The 18,316-nt window shown below is 46.2% G+C and overlaps 1 protein-coding gene across 8 annotated transcripts in view; it reads right to left on the bottom strand.

The window, feature by feature from the left end:
- Positions 1-9,810: 9,810 nt before the first annotated feature.
- COX10 (cytochrome c oxidase assembly factor heme A:farnesyltransferase COX10) overlaps positions 9,811-18,316 on the bottom strand; it is a 169,510-nt gene continuing 161,004 nt past the window's right edge. For all 8 annotated transcript variants that reach the window (XM_086857707.1, XM_023938430.2, XM_086857706.1 and 5 more), the window contains one exon: positions 9,811-12,078. In XM_086857707.1, coding sequence (XP_086713833.1) covers positions 11,636-12,078 — 443 coding nt within the window. In that variant the 3' untranslated portion in view covers positions 9,811-11,635. The remainder of the gene's footprint in view (positions 12,079-18,316) is intronic.

Genomic DNA, 18,316 nt, shown 5'->3' with positions numbered 1-18,316 from the left:
CTGGACTGGGCTTGGAGCAAACTGGTCTAGTGGAAGATGTCCCTGCCCATGGCAGGGGGCTAGAATGAGATGATCTTTAATGTCTTTTCCAGTCCAAACTGTTCTGTGATTCTGTGATCAAATCCACAGTGATGAGAGAGGAAGGGTGAGGTCTGTTGGCTTACCTAACCAACATCCACCCTGGGGGATTCTTCCCAGGCCATGTGTCCTACAGATACAGCCATGTTCTTTCCAGCATTTTCCTAGAGTCTGACACAAGGAAGCAGATTCCAGCACTTCTCCTGTCCTGACTGGATACTGAGTTTCACCCTGTTGCTTTACCTCTTCCCAGTCAGAAAATCTGTATGTCCTTGTAGCAAATATTATTTTTCTAATACTGAAGAGGCCATTTCTGAAATGCTCTGGAATGCTCCTTCTTCTGAAAGATTGAAGGTGTCACACACTTCAGAGATCTGCAGGAACCCTGACGGGGTGATAAACAGGAGCAGGTACCCAAAATCAAGTCAGTGTGTTCTTGGTCCTAATCCATACAGGGTGCAGTTTTCCTGACATGGTTAAAGTTCTGTTTTGAGAAAAGAAGCTCACCATTTCATGATGCTAATCAAGTGCATGATCATGGGAAAATAAGACATTCTAGACCATGTAACCCTGGAGTGCTCTGCTGTACAGTGACCTGGCCAGGGAGGAGTGACCAGCAAACACCACTCCCTTTTGGGAACACACAGCACTCAGGACACTGAGGTGCAGGGCTTTGGTATGAGACTTCTACATTCCTCATCCATCCTTGTGTATCTATAATGGGATTTTGTCCTTATTGCAATACTCTGAGATGTTCCTCAGTCACAGAACCATCTCAGCCCTCTCCCCCTTGCAGGGTCCCAGGAAGAGAAGTCCTGCACTCCTTTATTCCACTTTTTCCCACCCTAGTAAATCCTTATTGCTGTCTCCTCCCCACACCTCTGCCACACACGTTCTGTGCAGTGCACCCTGTGCAGTTCCAGAGCACACAGGAGCTGAGGATCACTGATGGATAAATCTTGTGTGTCTGTCAACAGCCTACTCTCCACCACTGCACACATCTGCTGGACTTATCCTAACATCACAATAGTGAGGTAAGAGCTGGGGGGAAGGCATGAGGACATTTGGGATTTTGTCCTGAAAAACACATGTGCTTTAACACAGAGGCACAGTTTGCAGTGAGTGTTCTTGGATCAGGATTTCTGGACCAGCAGGCAGTGGCCATCCCAGCTGGGGGAGACAGGCTATAGGGTGACTGTGGGTACTATCACTGGGACTCAAAACAGTTCAGCCACTGGCAAGGCAGGTGCCCAGGGCTTTATGCAACGCCTCTGCACCCAAATCCAAGCTCCACATAACGCCTTAGAGCCCTCAGCTTTGGCTTTGTAACATCCTAGGGAGACCCCAGAGACATTGTTGCCTCTCACAGTGTCCTGCTGTATTGTCCTGGGCATGGTCCCACCAGGGCCATGGGCAGCACTGCTCTATAGCAGTGTAAGAGATCTTGTTTCTCTTAACCTGAAACCATTTCCTTTCCCCCACTGCCCTTCCTCCCCTTGCTCCCTAATTTGTCCCTGGGGTTTTAATATCTATTTCTCCAAGTGCCACGAGCCAAATTTACTGCTCGCATAACTGCACTGACTTCAATGGAGAAGAGTGTTTAGGGTGCTCCAAGGAGGCATAAGTAGGAGTGATGTGGTAGAATTGAGTAAAGGAAAATACAGTCTGACTGTCAAGAAGAGTTTCCTACCAGTGAAATCTATAGACTGTGGAAGTTTCCCATGGGAACGAGCAGAAACCAAGTTGCTGAAGTCATTTTACCAGCATGAGAGAATAGGAAATCAGCCCAGTAACTGGCCAGAAGGAAAGGAGAGATGACATAATGCTACTTCTCCATCTCTAATTTCTGTGTCTGCATTGCTTTGTCTATGAAATTATTTTAACACAACTGGATTTCTCCTTTTGGGTGATGATGGCACTTGCTGCTTTGGAGAAGTTACAATTCCTCTGCCCTGTATTAAATTCTGCCCTGTATTAAAGCAATACCCACTGCAGCTCCCATTAGTCTTCCTCTTATTTCTGCTGCCTGCAAACCTCTTCTGGGATCTTCTCAGGCTTCTTCCCTGACTTACCTGAACCTCTGGCTCCAGTCCTGTACTTACTGAGCTACATAGAGTGGACCAGCCATTGGGAATAGTGGTAGGGCTCATCCAAACCAGCAATGTCATGTGGGGCTATGGAAGGTACCAGACATGGAAGTGTAACTCACTGGCAAGCAGGAGAGAACCCACAGATGGAAATTTTCCCACCTTCAGGGATTCTTCAGGTAGGTTCCTTGCAGATAATTTGCTGGAAAATCATAAAGGAATGATTTTCAACACTACATATTTTCATCATTCTATATTTTCATCACAAAGGGATGATTTTCATCAAGGCATGTAGAGAAATGATGTTTTCCCTGGTGACCTCTGGCTCTGGTAACCCCTGCATGCCTAATTTGGGCTCCATGGATAAATCCAGGGCTGCAGATGCAGTGGCTATGCCCTGCAACCCAGTGGCTTTGTCAACCTCTTACCCATGGAACTTTCTGTCTTTATGAATGACTTAACATTTGCTCACTGTCTCAACAAAGCTCTAGTGTGATCAACCTCCTACCTCACACAGTTCCCAGATAATTACAGATTAGAACCAGCTAATTTTTATTTTTGTAAAGCTGTCAGAGATCTATGTTTGTTATTATTGTCTCCTAGGTTGCCAGTTGCATAAATACATATGTAAAACCCACTTTGATCTCTAAGTATAATGACACAGATTTATCAAATGTTTGCCTTTTTCTGTCACTTTGAAAAGGCTGATTTATGGAGTGCAGTGCCTACCTCCCTTCCTCTCTTGAAATATGAAGTGTTTGTGATCAGCGAAGGTAATATTTAATATCTTGCCAAGAATCCTTTGCACTTCCTAACAAATGAACTACAACCTAACCAAATGGTTCACATCTGTTTAGCCTCTTCTTTTTAACTAAACAAATTAGCATTAGAATACCTGGGAGGAACACAAGGTCCCTTTCTAGATGACAGAACACAGACAATTATTAGCAAGGGGGGTAACTGTATTGAAAGGAGCAGGCAAGGACCTAGCAGATGTTTTCACATCTCCTGCAGTGTCCATGAATGACCTGCACCACAGTGGACACACTGCCACAGCCTTTTGAAGTGGATGAGGAGTCCATTCACAGTCGCCTTCTGAATGAAATTAAAGGCATCAGCCCCAGTGAGTTAAGTGTTCCATTTAAACCACTTCCAGAAAAGAAAGGTTTTGCTGGAGGGGGGAGGGGGTGGGGTGGTTTCCCCCATAAATGGCTAAAAGAAAGAGCATCACCCCACTTCTCCCCACCCACAGGCTCAGGATGCTCAGGAGCCAACAACTCTGGTTTTATTTCTGTTTTCATTAGTGCTTTCTCATCCCAAGAGCATCAAAAAACCCAGCCTCATCACCCTTCCTCGCTGAGAAATAAGGTGTGATGGGTTATTTGGGGTTTAGAATGCAAGACCCAAATGAACATCTGTAGAGTATAGCTGGGATTATTACAGCCTCCTACAGTCTGCACATGGGCACTTACAAGCTCACACCCCGCCAACCACATGCTGCTTTTCAAGCACCCTTATTCCCACGGGGGTCCCAAACACCTTTTAATCAGAGGTTCAGGAGAGGCTCGGGGTGGAGGCGGGACAGGACGGGGTGAGACGGGCTCTCCACTGAGCACTCAGTTAATTGGATTCATCACTGGAGGAGGTAGCCAAAGGAAACACGTGTTATTAGGGCTAATACTTAGCTTTTATTGTAAATGTTTTGAAAAAGAAAACATTTTAAAGCTTCACAGAGATACTGCTATTAATATATCATCAAAATAACAAGTGATTAAAACCAACAACAGCTACTACGAAAATGTGGCTTTGCAGCACTGGACCGCATGGGATGCAGCCGGGAAAATCATTATGAACAGACCAGCGGGGTGCAATTATAAATAAAAACAGCTCTGCAAAGGCTACAAAAGCAGCAATAATCAGTCTGGTCTGTGGTTTAGCGAAGGCTACAGACATCACAGAAGGTGCTATTTATTACCAGAGCCAGGGGACACCGCTGGATGAAGGGATGCAACTTCGGGAGAAGTCAACAGAGGGAGTTGCCGCCACCGCGGCCAAGCGCGACCGGGTCCGCACGTCCCGGCAGCTGCGCGGAGCAATCCCTGTCCCTCTGTCCCTCCGTCCCTCGGGCCGTCTGTCCAGCGCGGCCGTCCTGCAGCCCCCACCGTGACAAAGGCGCACAAGAGGCGCCGGGCCGCCCCCAGAGCTCTGAGCTGGGCAGTCCGACGGCGTATCTGGCACGGCCACGGCTCCAGAGACAGACGCCCGCAAGGCTCAGGGTTGCAGGGACCTCGTTCAGCTGCGCCTCTTCCAGCCTGGAGGCTTCTCACCTCACCCACGGAGCAAGCCCTGCAGGAAGCCTAGCGATGCTGCTCCCGGCAGGAGAGGGGGACGCAGCGCTGGGTGACTCCAGGTGACCAGAGCTGCCGGGCAGCAGTGACACCACAGAACAGATCCCCTCCTACCCCAAAACAGAAGCATTTGTTATCAACTGGCAGCCCTGGAGGCACTGCCTGGCCTGGCCAAGGTCCACTGGGCCCCAGAGGGGGGTGTAGGACCGACCTACACCCTGTGCAGGGCTCTGAGTTGCACAGGGAAGAGATGGCATGGGAACATCTGCCTGCAGATGCTTCCACTACACTCTTCCCAAAGCTCATTTTTGAGATGAGGAGCATTAATCAGCCTCAATCCCAACATACTGAAAGCTCCTGCCAGTCCTTGCTCCCACTGAAAGCCAAGCGCAATGTAAGAACCAGGCCAGAACAATCAGAGGGAGAAGGGAACTAAATAATACTCCTTTCTGCTGCTGGGTGACTACGTGTCCCCAGCCATCCTGCTTCCCCTTAGCATGCCTGAATTTCCCTTCGGTGCTGCTGGGAGTGCTTCAGTGCGGGGATGGCCTTGGCAGCCCTGCAGCACAAATATCCATCCAAACCTTGGAATTCAGCTGATAAACTCAGGCTGTTCCTTTCCCCAGTCTGGATGCAGTCCAGCAGCTCCCCTGGAAGCACTGAGGAAATGCCTTAATTACTTTATTTGCATCTCTGTTTCAACTTTAATTTGATGCAGTGTTTCCTCTCCATGGCAAAAATAACCAAAAAACCCCAACAAAACAAAACAAACAAAAAACCCCAAACAAAAAAAAAAACCCCAAACAATCCAACAACAAACAAATAAACCCAAACCAAAATAAAAAAACAAACAAAAATCCCGAGTATCTCCCAGCCTTTCCCAGCAGAAAAAAATCTTGATCTTTCTCCTTGAGTAAAAAAACAGAAGATGAGTCCCTGAGACAGACACTTCTTTGCAAATGAGTATTGAGTGCTGTGTGTTCAATCCTGCACCAGAAGTAGAAGTTCAGTACTGGAGCCTGTCCTGCCAGGCTGGGAGATCCCCTGGCAGCATGGCCTGGTCTCTGTGCACCCTATCCCCAGGTACGACTTTTTCCTTCTTCTCTCTACTTGCTTTATGGGTCAGGAAGATAGGCAAGATGTCTCCAGTTGTCCCAGTTAGGGACAGTTTGGTCAGTGAAGGAGATCAGATCCCTGCTGTTTCAAATCACTCAAGGCAATTCCCCAAATTCTGTGTTTCCCTTGAAGACCAGAGTCTGGCTACAACCACAGTTTTGAGAGGCACAGGCAATGTGTGATACAGCACACATTCCATGCAAAAAAATGTATTAAAGGGAATCTGTAATTACAATAGAAAGTGTTAAAAGGGGAGCAGGGGGTAGAAAGGACCACGGGATGCATCTGGGACATCAAAACCAGGGGAAAAACCTCAGCCACCAACAGCCCCAGTCCTCCAGTGTGTCCACACTCTGGAGACAGATGGAAACCTCCCTTTGGATACCCCACTCACTCAGTGGGCAAGACTGAATCAGGTGTCCTACAAAAATGGGAACACAGGCATGAATTCAAAGCTGTTTCAGCATTAGTGGTGAGGGTCAGGCACCCTCCTTTCTAGCACCTTCTTCTGAGTCCTTGTGTTCTCCCAAAGCAAAAGGGCCATTGCAGCAACTCCTCACCAGCTCCCCAGTACAGTCCATGCCCACCCCATGCAAAGCATCTCTTAGGAAGGGTCAGCAATGCTTAAACAGGCATTTGGGAGCCACGACCTTTCAGGCACTGGGAGAAATACTCAACACCTTCCCAAAATGGTTTAATGCACCAATCTGAGCCCGCTGCCAAATCGTCAGTTCTCGCTCCAAGACCTGGGGACACCAGAACTGGTTAGGAGCGGTAGGAAAACCATCTCCACATTGTGGGAAAGCAGCTTGTTTTGCCAACCCTGTTCTGTGAAACAGATGAATTGTCCCTTTTTGAAATACTGCAAAGTAGCCTGGTGTGCTGACCCAGGCTAGAAAATCTTCAGCGCAAACAGGTAAAGTATGGAAGCAGAAAAGCAGAAGTGCCAGACAATGGTGCCAAACGATGGTGCCAGACTCTTCAGTGGAGCCCAGTGACAGCACAAGGAGCAGTGGCGATAAACTAAAACACAGGAAGTTTCACTTCAATACAAGAAAGAACTTATTTCCACTGAGGGTGGCAGAGCATTGGAATTCCCAGGGAGGGTGTGGAGTCTCCCTCTCTGGAGACATTCCAATCCCACCTGAACATGTTTCTGTCACCTGCTCTGGATGACCCTGCCTTGGTAGATCATTGGATGAGATGATCTCCAGAGTCCCTTCCAACCCCAGGTATTCTGGGATTCTGTAAACAGAAGGGTTCAGAAGGCAGCTCTGAAGCTCACTAGACCTCCTGTTGGAGCTTTAGAAGCCTGTAGTACTTTTATTTTAGAGGGGACTAAAAAACATTGAGGGAATCACCCAGAAGGACACAGTCTGGGGGACAGATCTCAGGGAAGGAGGTTGTCACTGATGACACCTCTGAACTCGCAACATAGTTGCAACCTTTGACTCCAAACTAACCCCACACTGTTACAGAGATAATGAACATTAGAAGCAGACTGACTTGTCTTGGGTGAGGCCAAGAGCTGGACACATACTCCTGGGGGACAAACCCTACCCTGCAGCACTGACCTTGCCATGATGGAAAGAAGGAATTGCAGCACCAAGAGGCAAATAACTGACTCAAGGTCCCATGGGCAGCACAAGTGGCATCCTGCATCCCACGAACCCTCACCAGGACTGGCTCTTCGCCTGGTTGAGAAATTCCATGACTCAAAATGCCACTGGGGACAGCCTGCAATGGACCATATAGAATTACCACCTCCAGCAGAGCTGCTTGTAGGAAACATTGCTGATATGCCTGTTTTAATAGCAAAGTGTTCTGTAGACACCCTGCATTTCCAAGGAAGCAGGAATATCACCTCTGGAGAGCAACCAGGACAACATGCTTTCTATCTCTAATGATAATGTTTCCTAACAGTATCACTGTTTCTATTCCTACTCTCCTGGGACTGTCAGAAGTGAAAAGGACGTGCATTTTGTGTAAGCCTTGAAACGCCATGGCCTGGCTGAGTGGGAACTGCTGCTGGAGCCAGGAAAGTGTGAATGTGTGACTCTGCTGGGGCAGATTATATCGGAGATTGATACAGGAAGTGAGGAAAAAAAAACCCCAGTGGGGGAAATGAGAAGGAAAGTGCTGTGAGCACAGGGATTGGGTTTCTTCACTCATGCTGGAACAAAGAGCAGAGCGTTTTGTTCCACCAACTGCCTACCGTGCTGGGATGCGTGTTGTGCTGGGATGCCTCCCTGGCAGGGGTACCAGGATGTCTGCTCTGCTGGGGTACCACGTGCAGCTCATGCAAGGCCTGAGGCTCCTTGTGAACCTGAGAGCTCAGGGCAACTCCCAGTCACATAGCTCAGCTTCCCACACCACCCTGCCAGGCCAGTGCTGTGCTCTGTGATCTGCTTAATGTCAGAGCAAAGGAGAGAGGAGGGACCCAGGCTCCCTGCAACTCCTCAAAGCCTTACGCAGCACTCACCTTGCAGGGCTGTTCAGAACAGGCATGGGCTGACAGAGACATGAGCTGTTCCCTCCACCAACAAGAAGTACTTCCATCCCTATTTTACAGCTGGAGTGCATTTCTTCTACAGAGATCTGGAAAGAATGAAGATCTCCTGAGCCTCAGGGCTACTGTTTTATCCACAAAACCACACAAAATATTTAAAGTCCAAATAGACAAAACAGCTTCATCCTCTTGAGTCACTGGTTCAGATTCCTCCATGAGCTTCAGTGCAGGTTTCTGGTGGTGCAGAGCTGCCTCCTGTGACAGCAACACTGAGATGGGACCCTCTCAGCTACCAGCAGACCCAGGGCTAGGAGGGACACAGTACAGCACTGCTATTTTTTTCACTACCACATAAAGAACAGGTATTCCATGCCTGGGGGTTGGAACAAGATGGTTTTTAAGGCTCCTTTCAAACCAAACCATTCTCTGATTCTGCAGAACCAGTTCATGGAGAGCTCCTGAGTAACTAGGATAAAGAGTGACAACCAACCATATTCTCCAAATGGGATAAGGGAAAAACATTGCATTTCCATGCAGGAACTGCTGTTCCAGGTTCAAGGAGCCCTCAAAGCCTGATGTTCATGCAGCCCATCATTGAGATCCAGAAAGCCCAGATTTATCTCCTGTGCAAAGCAGAGCAAGGCACCTCATGCACCTCACCTGCCTCTTTCCCTGCAGGATTTGGGCAGCAATATCAGCAGTGCTGGAGGGGAAGGTGGCTGGCATTAGTCCTCCCTGGAGGGTCACAGTGCCCACAAACATCCTTGGGTGACAGCAGACAGCAGGATTTTTCATTTTCTGTAGTGACACCAGCAATATTGAAAAAGAGACCTGAGAGCACCTACTGCAATATCCATCTCTTGCTAAGTCTTCAGTTTAGCAAGGTGTCTATTTGCAAATCACACGTAACAGCAAAATTTCCTAAAGGCAGTAAAATGCCAGCATATGGTTTCATCCACATCTGACACATGGCCAACGTGCAGCAGAGCTGAGAACACTTTCTAGGTAAAGTGTTTCTTTTTAAGTAAGAAATTTAAATAAGGTATAATCTTATATTTAAATCCCAGATCCACTGATTCTAAAGCCATGCTTTCCCGCAAGGAGATGCTGGTGCAACCCAGTGACCTGCATTTTGCAGACACTCAGTGATGATTACAAAGCTCCTGTCCAGCCCTAAACCTTGTGAATGTTACACATTTTGGCCCAAGAAATGATGATGACTCTCTTCAGAACACAACAACAGGCATGTCCTTGAGACCTTTAATCAGAATGGAATTCCTCAGCAGCACCCGGGAATTGCAGGCCATCTGAAGCCTGTCCCTATAATGACTTAAGAGAAACCCACAACCCTCCTGCCCACTTTCTGCCTCTGGGAGGAAAATCTGTGGTTTTTTGTGAGCCATCTGCTCTTTGAAGGTTCATCTCCCATCTAAAGATTGACCAAATTCTTTGGTTTCGCACAAACCCTTTCCAGTCACGTGATTTATTTTCAGTGTTCTGCTTGCACAATAAATCAGTATTTCACATGCTGTTCTTACTCTTGCAGTGGTCAAAAACATTGTTACTGTGAGAAGTGACCCAAAACTACCAAATATTTTTGCAATTAGCTGAACCCGACCAGAGTTTCAACAAGAAGTAAAGAGTTTAAAACAGATTTGGAGCACTCATTTCCTTTTGGACAATATGCACTTTATTGCAGAGAAGACTGGATGCATTCTTAAAACAAATTCAGGAGTTGCACAGTTTCCAGACAGTTCCACAAAGTGTCACCCACAGTAACCTGAGCACAGAGGAGTCTGTCAGACAGTGAGGGAGCTCCATTTTGTCATCTGCAATCATTCAAGCCACCAAATCTTGCAGGCAGTTATTTAAGAGCCATGGAAACAGGTGGCCCTGCTCCTGCAAGCACCTTTGCCAGAAAACAGAGTTAAACTGTGTCACTCCTGATTTACATCAGCATAACTGAGACCAGGAGCCAGGCCTGGATCATGAGAGCAGCCAGGGAAGGTTTAATGTCAGTGTGATACACTTGTGGTGGCAGATTTGTGACATTTCCTGAGAGGCTTTATATGAGATCAAGCTTGAGACAGTGTCTTCCTTTTCAGGTATTGCTGTATCTTCGGATCGGTGCCCATCCTGCTGCCCAGTCCCTCTCCATATGGGAAAGAAATCTTGTCTTGAAAACACATCAAGCCATAACAGGCACTACCACAATAAACTATCAATGTCTCTGTCTGCCCACGACTCTGCTGTGTTTGGGAGCACACCAGGAGGTCACAGACAGCTTCAGGAAAGGAAAGAGGAGCAGGACGACAAGCATGTTAAACTGTGATCAGAAATATTCTTCAGCGTATCAATTAACAGGGATAATGCACTTTTCTTGGGTGACCATCTGCATAATTGCTTTGGAGATACAGTGGCTACATCAGCAAGTGAACATTGTGTTAGATTAAAATCGCCAGCCTTTTTTCTGTAAAATTTGTTTCCTTACCTATTAATCATCCCCAAAGTGAAGCCTTTCTGAGCCACCACCCACACTGTGACACTAAACACAGTTCAAGGCCTTGATGCCAGCCCAGAGCTTGTCTAAGGATGCCGAGACTCAATGGGCTGGCATAAGACACATTAACATGGAAAAGCCTTACAACCCCCCGTCTCTGGGATATGCTGCTCACCTCCTCCACAATTCACAGCCTCTCTGTCAGAAACAGTAATGGTGATTTTTACAAGCTGAAGATCTGACACACAGGGCTCAAACACTAATGACGTAAAACCACATGGGAGTCAGAAGTTCCCTGTCATGGAAATACAGTAGAATGGCTCAGTGTGTCCAAGGGGTATACTACAGGAGAGCTGTTAAAATGCCTGTGTGTTTTGTGCTGAAAGACAGTTCTTTTCACTCCTTTAGCACTGTGCCAGGTGTATGAGAACTAAAAATCTACTGAGGTGAATGGGAACCCTGGGAAGAGCAGCTGATTGAAAAAAGGCCCCAAAACAGAGGGCTTTGGTGTAATGCCAGTGTAGGAATGGCACACATTCAGAGAAGAGTTCACCCGCTCATGTGCCTCAAAGCTTAAATTAAAGGAAAGGGTGCTTGGGGAGAAGGGTGAGAAATCATTCATTGGTCAATTCCTGATGGCCTCACCAAGGCTGCTAGTGTTGACGGTGGCAGATGTGCACATGTGACTTCCTAACTTAGGTATCTCACCCACCCATGAGGACAGAGACCATGACTCACAGGGACTTTGGAAAGCCATCCCAAAGTGATGTGCTTCTGGCATAGGCTAAATCATAACCTGTGATGAATTAAGGGGCCTAAGGCCCTGAATGCTTTAAGCTCTCCTGACTATTCCCCTTCAAAAGAAAATAGAAAATTATCACATGAAGTGGTTGCTAGGCACAAATGATTCTTCTTCAAAAAGATTCCCACAGGATTCCCCCTTGCAATTACTAAAATATACTACCTGATGTGTCATGAGAATGACAGGTATTGACATTCAAGGCAATCTAATTTCCATAGCCATTTCATGACTTCCCCCACGTAGATCGCCTTTGTCTTCCTTCTCCAGGACCGATTTCTTGCAGGTGAACATGACAAGCAGCAGCATTGGCAAGTGCCACAGACTGCAGAAGAAGAGCTTCCTGGAGCTGCTGCGGTCGGCATCCCTGTAGAACCGAAAGCCAAGGTAGGAGATGTAGAGGTTGATGGGGAGTGAAATGATGGGGAAAGTCCACGTGGTGATATCGAGGACAGGAGCCACTGTTGAGAGTCCAATTAAGGCGAAGCAGTGATGCAGAGCTACCCGCCTGCACAGCCCTGGGTGAGTGACAGACATCATACAGTATCCTCCTCGGGAGTAATCTTCCCGCAGACCCCAGCTCAGGGCATTGAAGTGAGGGAACTGCCAGGAGTAGAGGATCCCTCCTAACAGTAATGCACCTGTAGTGGGAGAGAGAGTGTTAGAGGGACCCTGCAGGAAGTGCCACACACAGACCTCAGCTGTCACACCCTGTTTGCAGGAGGGCAGAGCTACCCACCTGTGACACCAGTGACACTGCACAAGGGTGGCACTGCTCTGTACAGGGACAGGGCAGCCCCATGAGATAAGGAACCACTGGTTTTCACGGCATTCACACAGGGTTGAAGCACGGTGGTTTGTCTGGTTTTGGAGCACTTAATTTGAAAAGCATTTCAGCACTTCCTTCTAAAGAACTGCTAATTGGTTCCTGCACCAACTGTCTCTACCTGAGGGAAGACTGGTGGGAATGAAGAAAAATTGGGAAAGAGACTGTATTCCTGGTAGCCCCTATATTCTACTCTCAGGTTCCTGAGTTGGTATGTCGAGAGAAGAAAAAAAGCCAGTGGGCAGGGCAGTGGTTGCATTGCCCAGACACAGGGAGCCTGGCTCAGTGAGAGGAGAAAGAGGACAAGCCGCTGCTCCTGAGACCTGGGGAAATATCACACCCTGGTATGGCAGGCTGGAGCAAGGCCAAGACCTCTGCCCACTGCATGAGGGAGGGAACTGCTCCTGGCACAGGACAAGCTCCATCATGGACCTGGGCAGGGGACAGAACTGGCAGAAGCTGTTAATGAACTAACAGGATATGGAGAACATATTTCTTCAAACCAATTGCAGAAATTTCTAATCAGTCTGATCAAGTAACTTTATTCACACCAGTTAACTACTTTTACATTTAAAAAGGAGGTATGGAAGCATCACATTTCCATAGCTCTTCCTGGGACACAGTACAGGTTTTACTGAAGCAGAAGCAGTCCATGTGCTAATTTCAGAGAGCCTCCAGGAGGCTCTCAGACCAAACTCCCTTCACTAGTTTTATCTGAAGACAAAAAGTTCCCCAAGGCTGTTGCAATGTTATGGGCATTCCTGGGTTTTACTTTTGTTTCCCCAGCTCCTAAACCCTCTGCTCTTGCATTAAAATGCTTTCTTTATATCTCCCTGCCTCCATGAGCTCATTCTCTGTGGAAACTTCTCCAAATGGAGCCATGCATCCAGCATTTTCTTAATGACCTGAGAGAAGCAGCAACACTTCTCTGCAAACAGGTTAAGGTATTTAAAGTTTTCTATTTCTAAAGTTGTTCAGCAACCCTGACAAAGCCCAAGTCACTGTGTCTTCTGAACAGCTTCATGGTTCAGATCTCTTCTCCATCTATTCCTTGGAGCTGTGCATGCCTAGTTCTTGTCTCTAACAGCAAAATTTGCCCTGGTGCTGTCATGCAAATAATAATAATCTCAGTTTGTGAAATTGCCATTTTTCCCCCTACCTTATCACAAGTGAAAGAACTCTCCATTAGGCTTCATGCAGGTTTCCAGTAGCTTATAAATCCAGTAGTAGTGTAAAAGATCCATCTCACTGCTTTTTTGAACGAGTAACAAATACTCCTTGAGGTGAGTATGTACCTCTCAAAGTTCATTACATGAAGCACACAGATGGACACACATACCTTGGGTGTGCAGCTTTCAGAACAACGTCTGCCACGAATTCCAGGTGATTTCATGGGAATCACAGGATGATTTGGAAGGGACCTTAAAGATCATCGCATTCCACTCCCTGCCATGGGCAGGGACACCTTCCACCAGGCCAGGTTGCTTCAAGCCCTGTCCATCCTGGCCTTGGACATTTCCAAGGATGAGACAGTCACAGCTTCTCTGAGCAACCTGGGCCAAGGCCTCACCACCCTTACAGGGAAGAATCTCTTCCTCACATCTAATGTAACATACTCTCTGTCGGTGTGAAGCCATTTCCCTTTTGTGACTCCAGATGTAAAAAGTCTCTCTCCATGTTTCTTTCAGGCCCCTGCTGGTACTGGAAGGCCAATTAGGTCACTCCATTTCCTTATCTGTGGCGTAAAATAGCTCAAATCCAGCTACTCAATCCCTCTTATGTCAACTTTTTGGATATGGATGTTAGCACCTTTTCTCAGTTGGAACCTTTTAAGACAGTTGAAAACAATGTACCCCAAAATTACCAATAATTTCAGAATATCATAGCCAGAAAAGTCAGTTTGGCCCTAACAGAACAGTGTTTGATTCAGTTCTGCTGAAACCCCAGGGAGCAGCTCTCCTGAAATAAAGCAAAATTAAACTTACTGAAGAAACAGTTCTCCCTACATCAGGAGAAAGAACAGGGAAAATGTTCTTGCCATAAGTCACTCTTTAGCTTTTTCCTACTCTTGTAAAACACATTAATGAAAGCAGGATCCTGAATGTGCTACACCTACGAGAGCAGTATTTTTCAAGTATCACATCTGAAGTGCTTTAGAGATACTAGCTTGTCATTGTTCACAACTTAGGTAAAGGTAAGCTACAATTACCCATCAGCTGAAGACTCTTAAGTACATGAAGCCAGGGCCTAAGACATGGAGCAGAAGCTGTCCCTGCTTTCCACAGCTCCAGACCTGTGTCTGCGTCCCTGTGTTTTGGCTCTAATGCAGGTTTTGCTTTTTCAGTAGTTCAAATGTTGTGTGCAGCCAAGCTTAAACCACACCCTAAACCTCAAACACACAAAGCCCTATAACAGTTCCCTAACAATGACACCATTAAAAAAAGTCATCTGGAGAAACTTTTAAACACAAACAGACCAACTAAAATACTTGAGGCTGGATTCCCATTAACAAAGCTCTGGTTTTCACATGCAAGCCTTTGGAACTTAATTACTTTGATTACATTACAACCATTGAGATAATTGATATTTTACAGAGAAGCTGAACAGTGAAACAATTTAATAGCCCATTATGAGGACTTTAACTGACCCAATCTTTTTGTTCAGTTTCCATGTGCTGGGACATCCTGTAATTTCCTTGGCCTAGGTGGAGATTGTCGGGTTGTCAGAGATTTTTAAGTGTCATGTAAGACTGATGACTTGCAAAGCACGGCACATGGTACAGTACAATTCAGCATCAAATGAGCTCACAGTAGGAATCCTGTCAAGCCCACAGCAGACACTGTAATACTCATTAATTACTAGATTAATGTTAACTATGTCATAATTAAGTCAGCAGTGTTTTTAAGGAATATTACAGCAAGACAAACTCTGGAGACTAATCTGGTTCCAAACTGAGCGGAGTCTACCCTACAGCCTCTGCATCGTTCCCAACAGCTTGGGAACTCGGCTTAATCATTGCAAATCTCCCTTTTCTCGACAGAGTTTATAATTAAGTGAACGTCAGAAAAGGTTGCTCCCAACTGGAATACATGGACCTGGCACAGGGTTCACAAAAGCAAAGCTGGTTGTCAGAACAGAGTCATTGCTTGGGCAGCAGGAGACAGCCAGCACCCAGGGACACCCAGGGACACGCAGCACCTTTGGGTCTCTTGGCTCCTTCACAGCTTGTGGAAATCTGAGAATAGGCAGACTGACACCAACTCAAATCTCTCTGCTTTTCTGCAACAGTTCATAAATTGCAGGACCACAAGTACCTGCCTGGCTTGTGGATATCCCAAACTCCTTAGCCTTTTTGGCCAAATTTTTAATTGCTGCAATTGAGCCCATTTATGACCAATTCTTCTCTCCAGCTCTGAGAACCTGGGACAGACGCAGCAGACACTTAAAAATCCCAATAACTTGTCAGATCAGTGCTGTTTGATTCTGGAAAAAAATGAAGTCACCTAAAGAAAACAAGGCCCAGGTCTCCGGAACTCTTTCACTCTTTTGTGCAAAATAGGAATAAAATATTTTCTTCCTGAGTTCCTATTCTTTCATCTCTTTTCACTGTCTCAAATCATCTCAAAAGTTCCAGGATCACAGAGAACCAGGTAGGTCCTAAAGTGCCCACAGAGCTCAAGATAAATAACAGGTTTTATTTTTCCTCATGAATTTTAAGGTTAAGCTATTACTTCTTTCTTAAATTTTTCTTTGTGATTCATTTAAATAGTAATAGACCTCCTTTTTAATAAAGAAGAACAAACTGAGATTTTTGTTTTATTTGAATATCTAAGATAAGTAAAAATGTAAACTGGCACTGAAGAAGGGGGGAGGGGGGGAGAAGGGGGAGGAGGAGGAGGAGGAGGAGAAGGAGGAGGAGGAGGAGAAGGAGAAGGAGGAGGAGGAGGAGGAGGAGAAGGGGAAGGGGAAGGGGAAGGGGAAGGGGAAGGGGAAGGGGAAGGAGAAGGAGAAGGAGAAGGAGAAGGAGAAGGAGAAGGAGAAGGAGAAGGAGAAGGAGAAGGAGAAGGAGAAGGAGAAGGAGAAGGAGAAGGAGAAGGAGAAGGAGAAGGAGAAGGAGAAGGAGAAGGAGAAGGAGAAGGAGAAGGAGAAGGAGAAGGAGAAGGAGAAGGAGAAGGAGAAGGAGAAGGAGAAGGAGAAGGAGAAGGAGAAGGAGAAGGAGAAGGAGAAGGAGAAGAAGGAGAAGAAGGAGAAGAAGGAGAAGAAGGAGAAGAAGAAGGAGGAGGAGGAGGAGAAGGAGGAGGAGGAGGAGGAGGAGGAGAAGATGAGATTCAGGCAGCAACAGCTCCTTCTCCTGCCCACTAACATCAGTAATACAGTGATCAAAAGTTCCAATTGCCCAAACTTCTCACGTCCCATAAAGGATAGAGAGTGTTCAAGTCTGTACAACATCTATTCAAGAAAGAGTAAGCACATGCAGCTGCTGAATTATAAGTGCCAACATAACTCCTGAGCAAACTGAGCCACCTGAGGACTGCAAACCTACCTTTCTTAACCACTAAAAGGCAGAAATAATGTTTTAATTCTGCCTGTCTCACACCGAGGATGCCGCTACTCTTAAGGAATGATTTGAAATATGCCTCTTTCATGCTGGTAATACCTTTCGTCATCAAAGAGCTTTATACCTGTTCAGTTGGCACACGGAGCCACAGTGATGGTTTCACCCACAGATGAATTATTTCAGCTTAAATGAGGCACAACAGTTTGGGATGGTCCAAATGAAACTCAAAAAATTTCTGAAGACAGGTTTCTCCAGCAAAGAAAAGTACTTGAGCTACAGAAGGAGCACAGGGTGTGTTGGTAGAAGCTCCAGCCTCGGAAGCAGGGTCAGCTAGAGTCCAACCAGCCTGGGTATGGCTGAACATGGGACTGTCCACACAAGTCACGACAAACACGCCAGATTATCTACAGGGACTGCTGTATCAACACTGTGTTCATGAAAACACACTGCAGAGGAACAAGATGTGCTCTCTTCTCGCCCTTCTTATTGCTCTGTAAAGGACACACTGTGCTTTCCCACTGCACAGGGTTCTGCAAACCTCTCAGATCACATTCAGGCTGCAGACAGGACAAACACCTACTCAATATAACAAAAAATAAAAAAAGTAATGGAAGCTAACCTGCAGCATCAGTTCAAGAACAGACTCGCTCCCTCTCTCCTTGCTTTGGTGCTGCATATGTAACTGGGAAGTGGCCAACCAGGCATTAAAATAAACATGGAATAGTTAAATATCAGCTCCAAAACAGATGCTGAAATCTTAACTGCATTTCCCAAAGCTGGTGTTTACTGCCTTGGCAACCTAAGAATGCTGTTTTGCTTAAAGCACAATTTCAGTAATTCTTCTGCCTTGAATAATGTGAAGGAATTTTAAAATTATTTCCAGACATTGGTAGCTGTGACTTAAGAGAGGAAAGCACCAGCCTTTTGTCTCTAGAAAATGGGAATGAGTTTGGCTGCTGTAGGGAGGGGAAGGCTTTGGTAGTGTAAGCTCAGACTCTTAATGGATCATAGTCAGGAAACAACCACACACCATTTTACTTGATAGCACACAACTGGCTCTCTTCCCTTAAAAGATGTTGAACAAATTACTCTCTTTAATCCAGACAAGGTAGATTAGAGCTCAGAGATCTGACTTGGTGCGGCTGTAACCACCTGCTTGTGAGCACCCCTGCTGTCTCAGGCTGCCTTTTCCACCTTTTCTACAAGGAATTTAAACATAACCAGTCCCAAACCCTTCATCACAGTCCTACGTAAGTTTTACAGGATGTTACGTTCACAAGAAATGTAGAGAATACACATCCAAAACCTTTATATTCTGTCTTTTCTTTTGTGCTCATTCACAAGTTTAACAGTAGTCTTCCCTGGAGATTTCTAACTATGTGCAATTCTGGGGGTAAAGAAAGAAAGATTTTAAAATCTTGTTAAAGCCTAGTTGCCCACTTCAGGTACAACGCAATCTTACAGGATAATTTTGGGGTATTGGTATAAAGATTCA

Source organism: Cyanistes caeruleus, chromosome 19 (genome assembly GCF_971803275.1).
Source record: "Cyanistes caeruleus chromosome 19, bCyaCae1.hap1.1, whole genome shotgun sequence".
Lineage (NCBI taxonomy): Eukaryota > Metazoa > Chordata > Aves > Passeriformes > Paridae > Cyanistes > Cyanistes caeruleus.
Note: the sequence above shows the minus strand (reverse complement) of the source record. Positions and strands in the feature narration are given on the sequence as shown.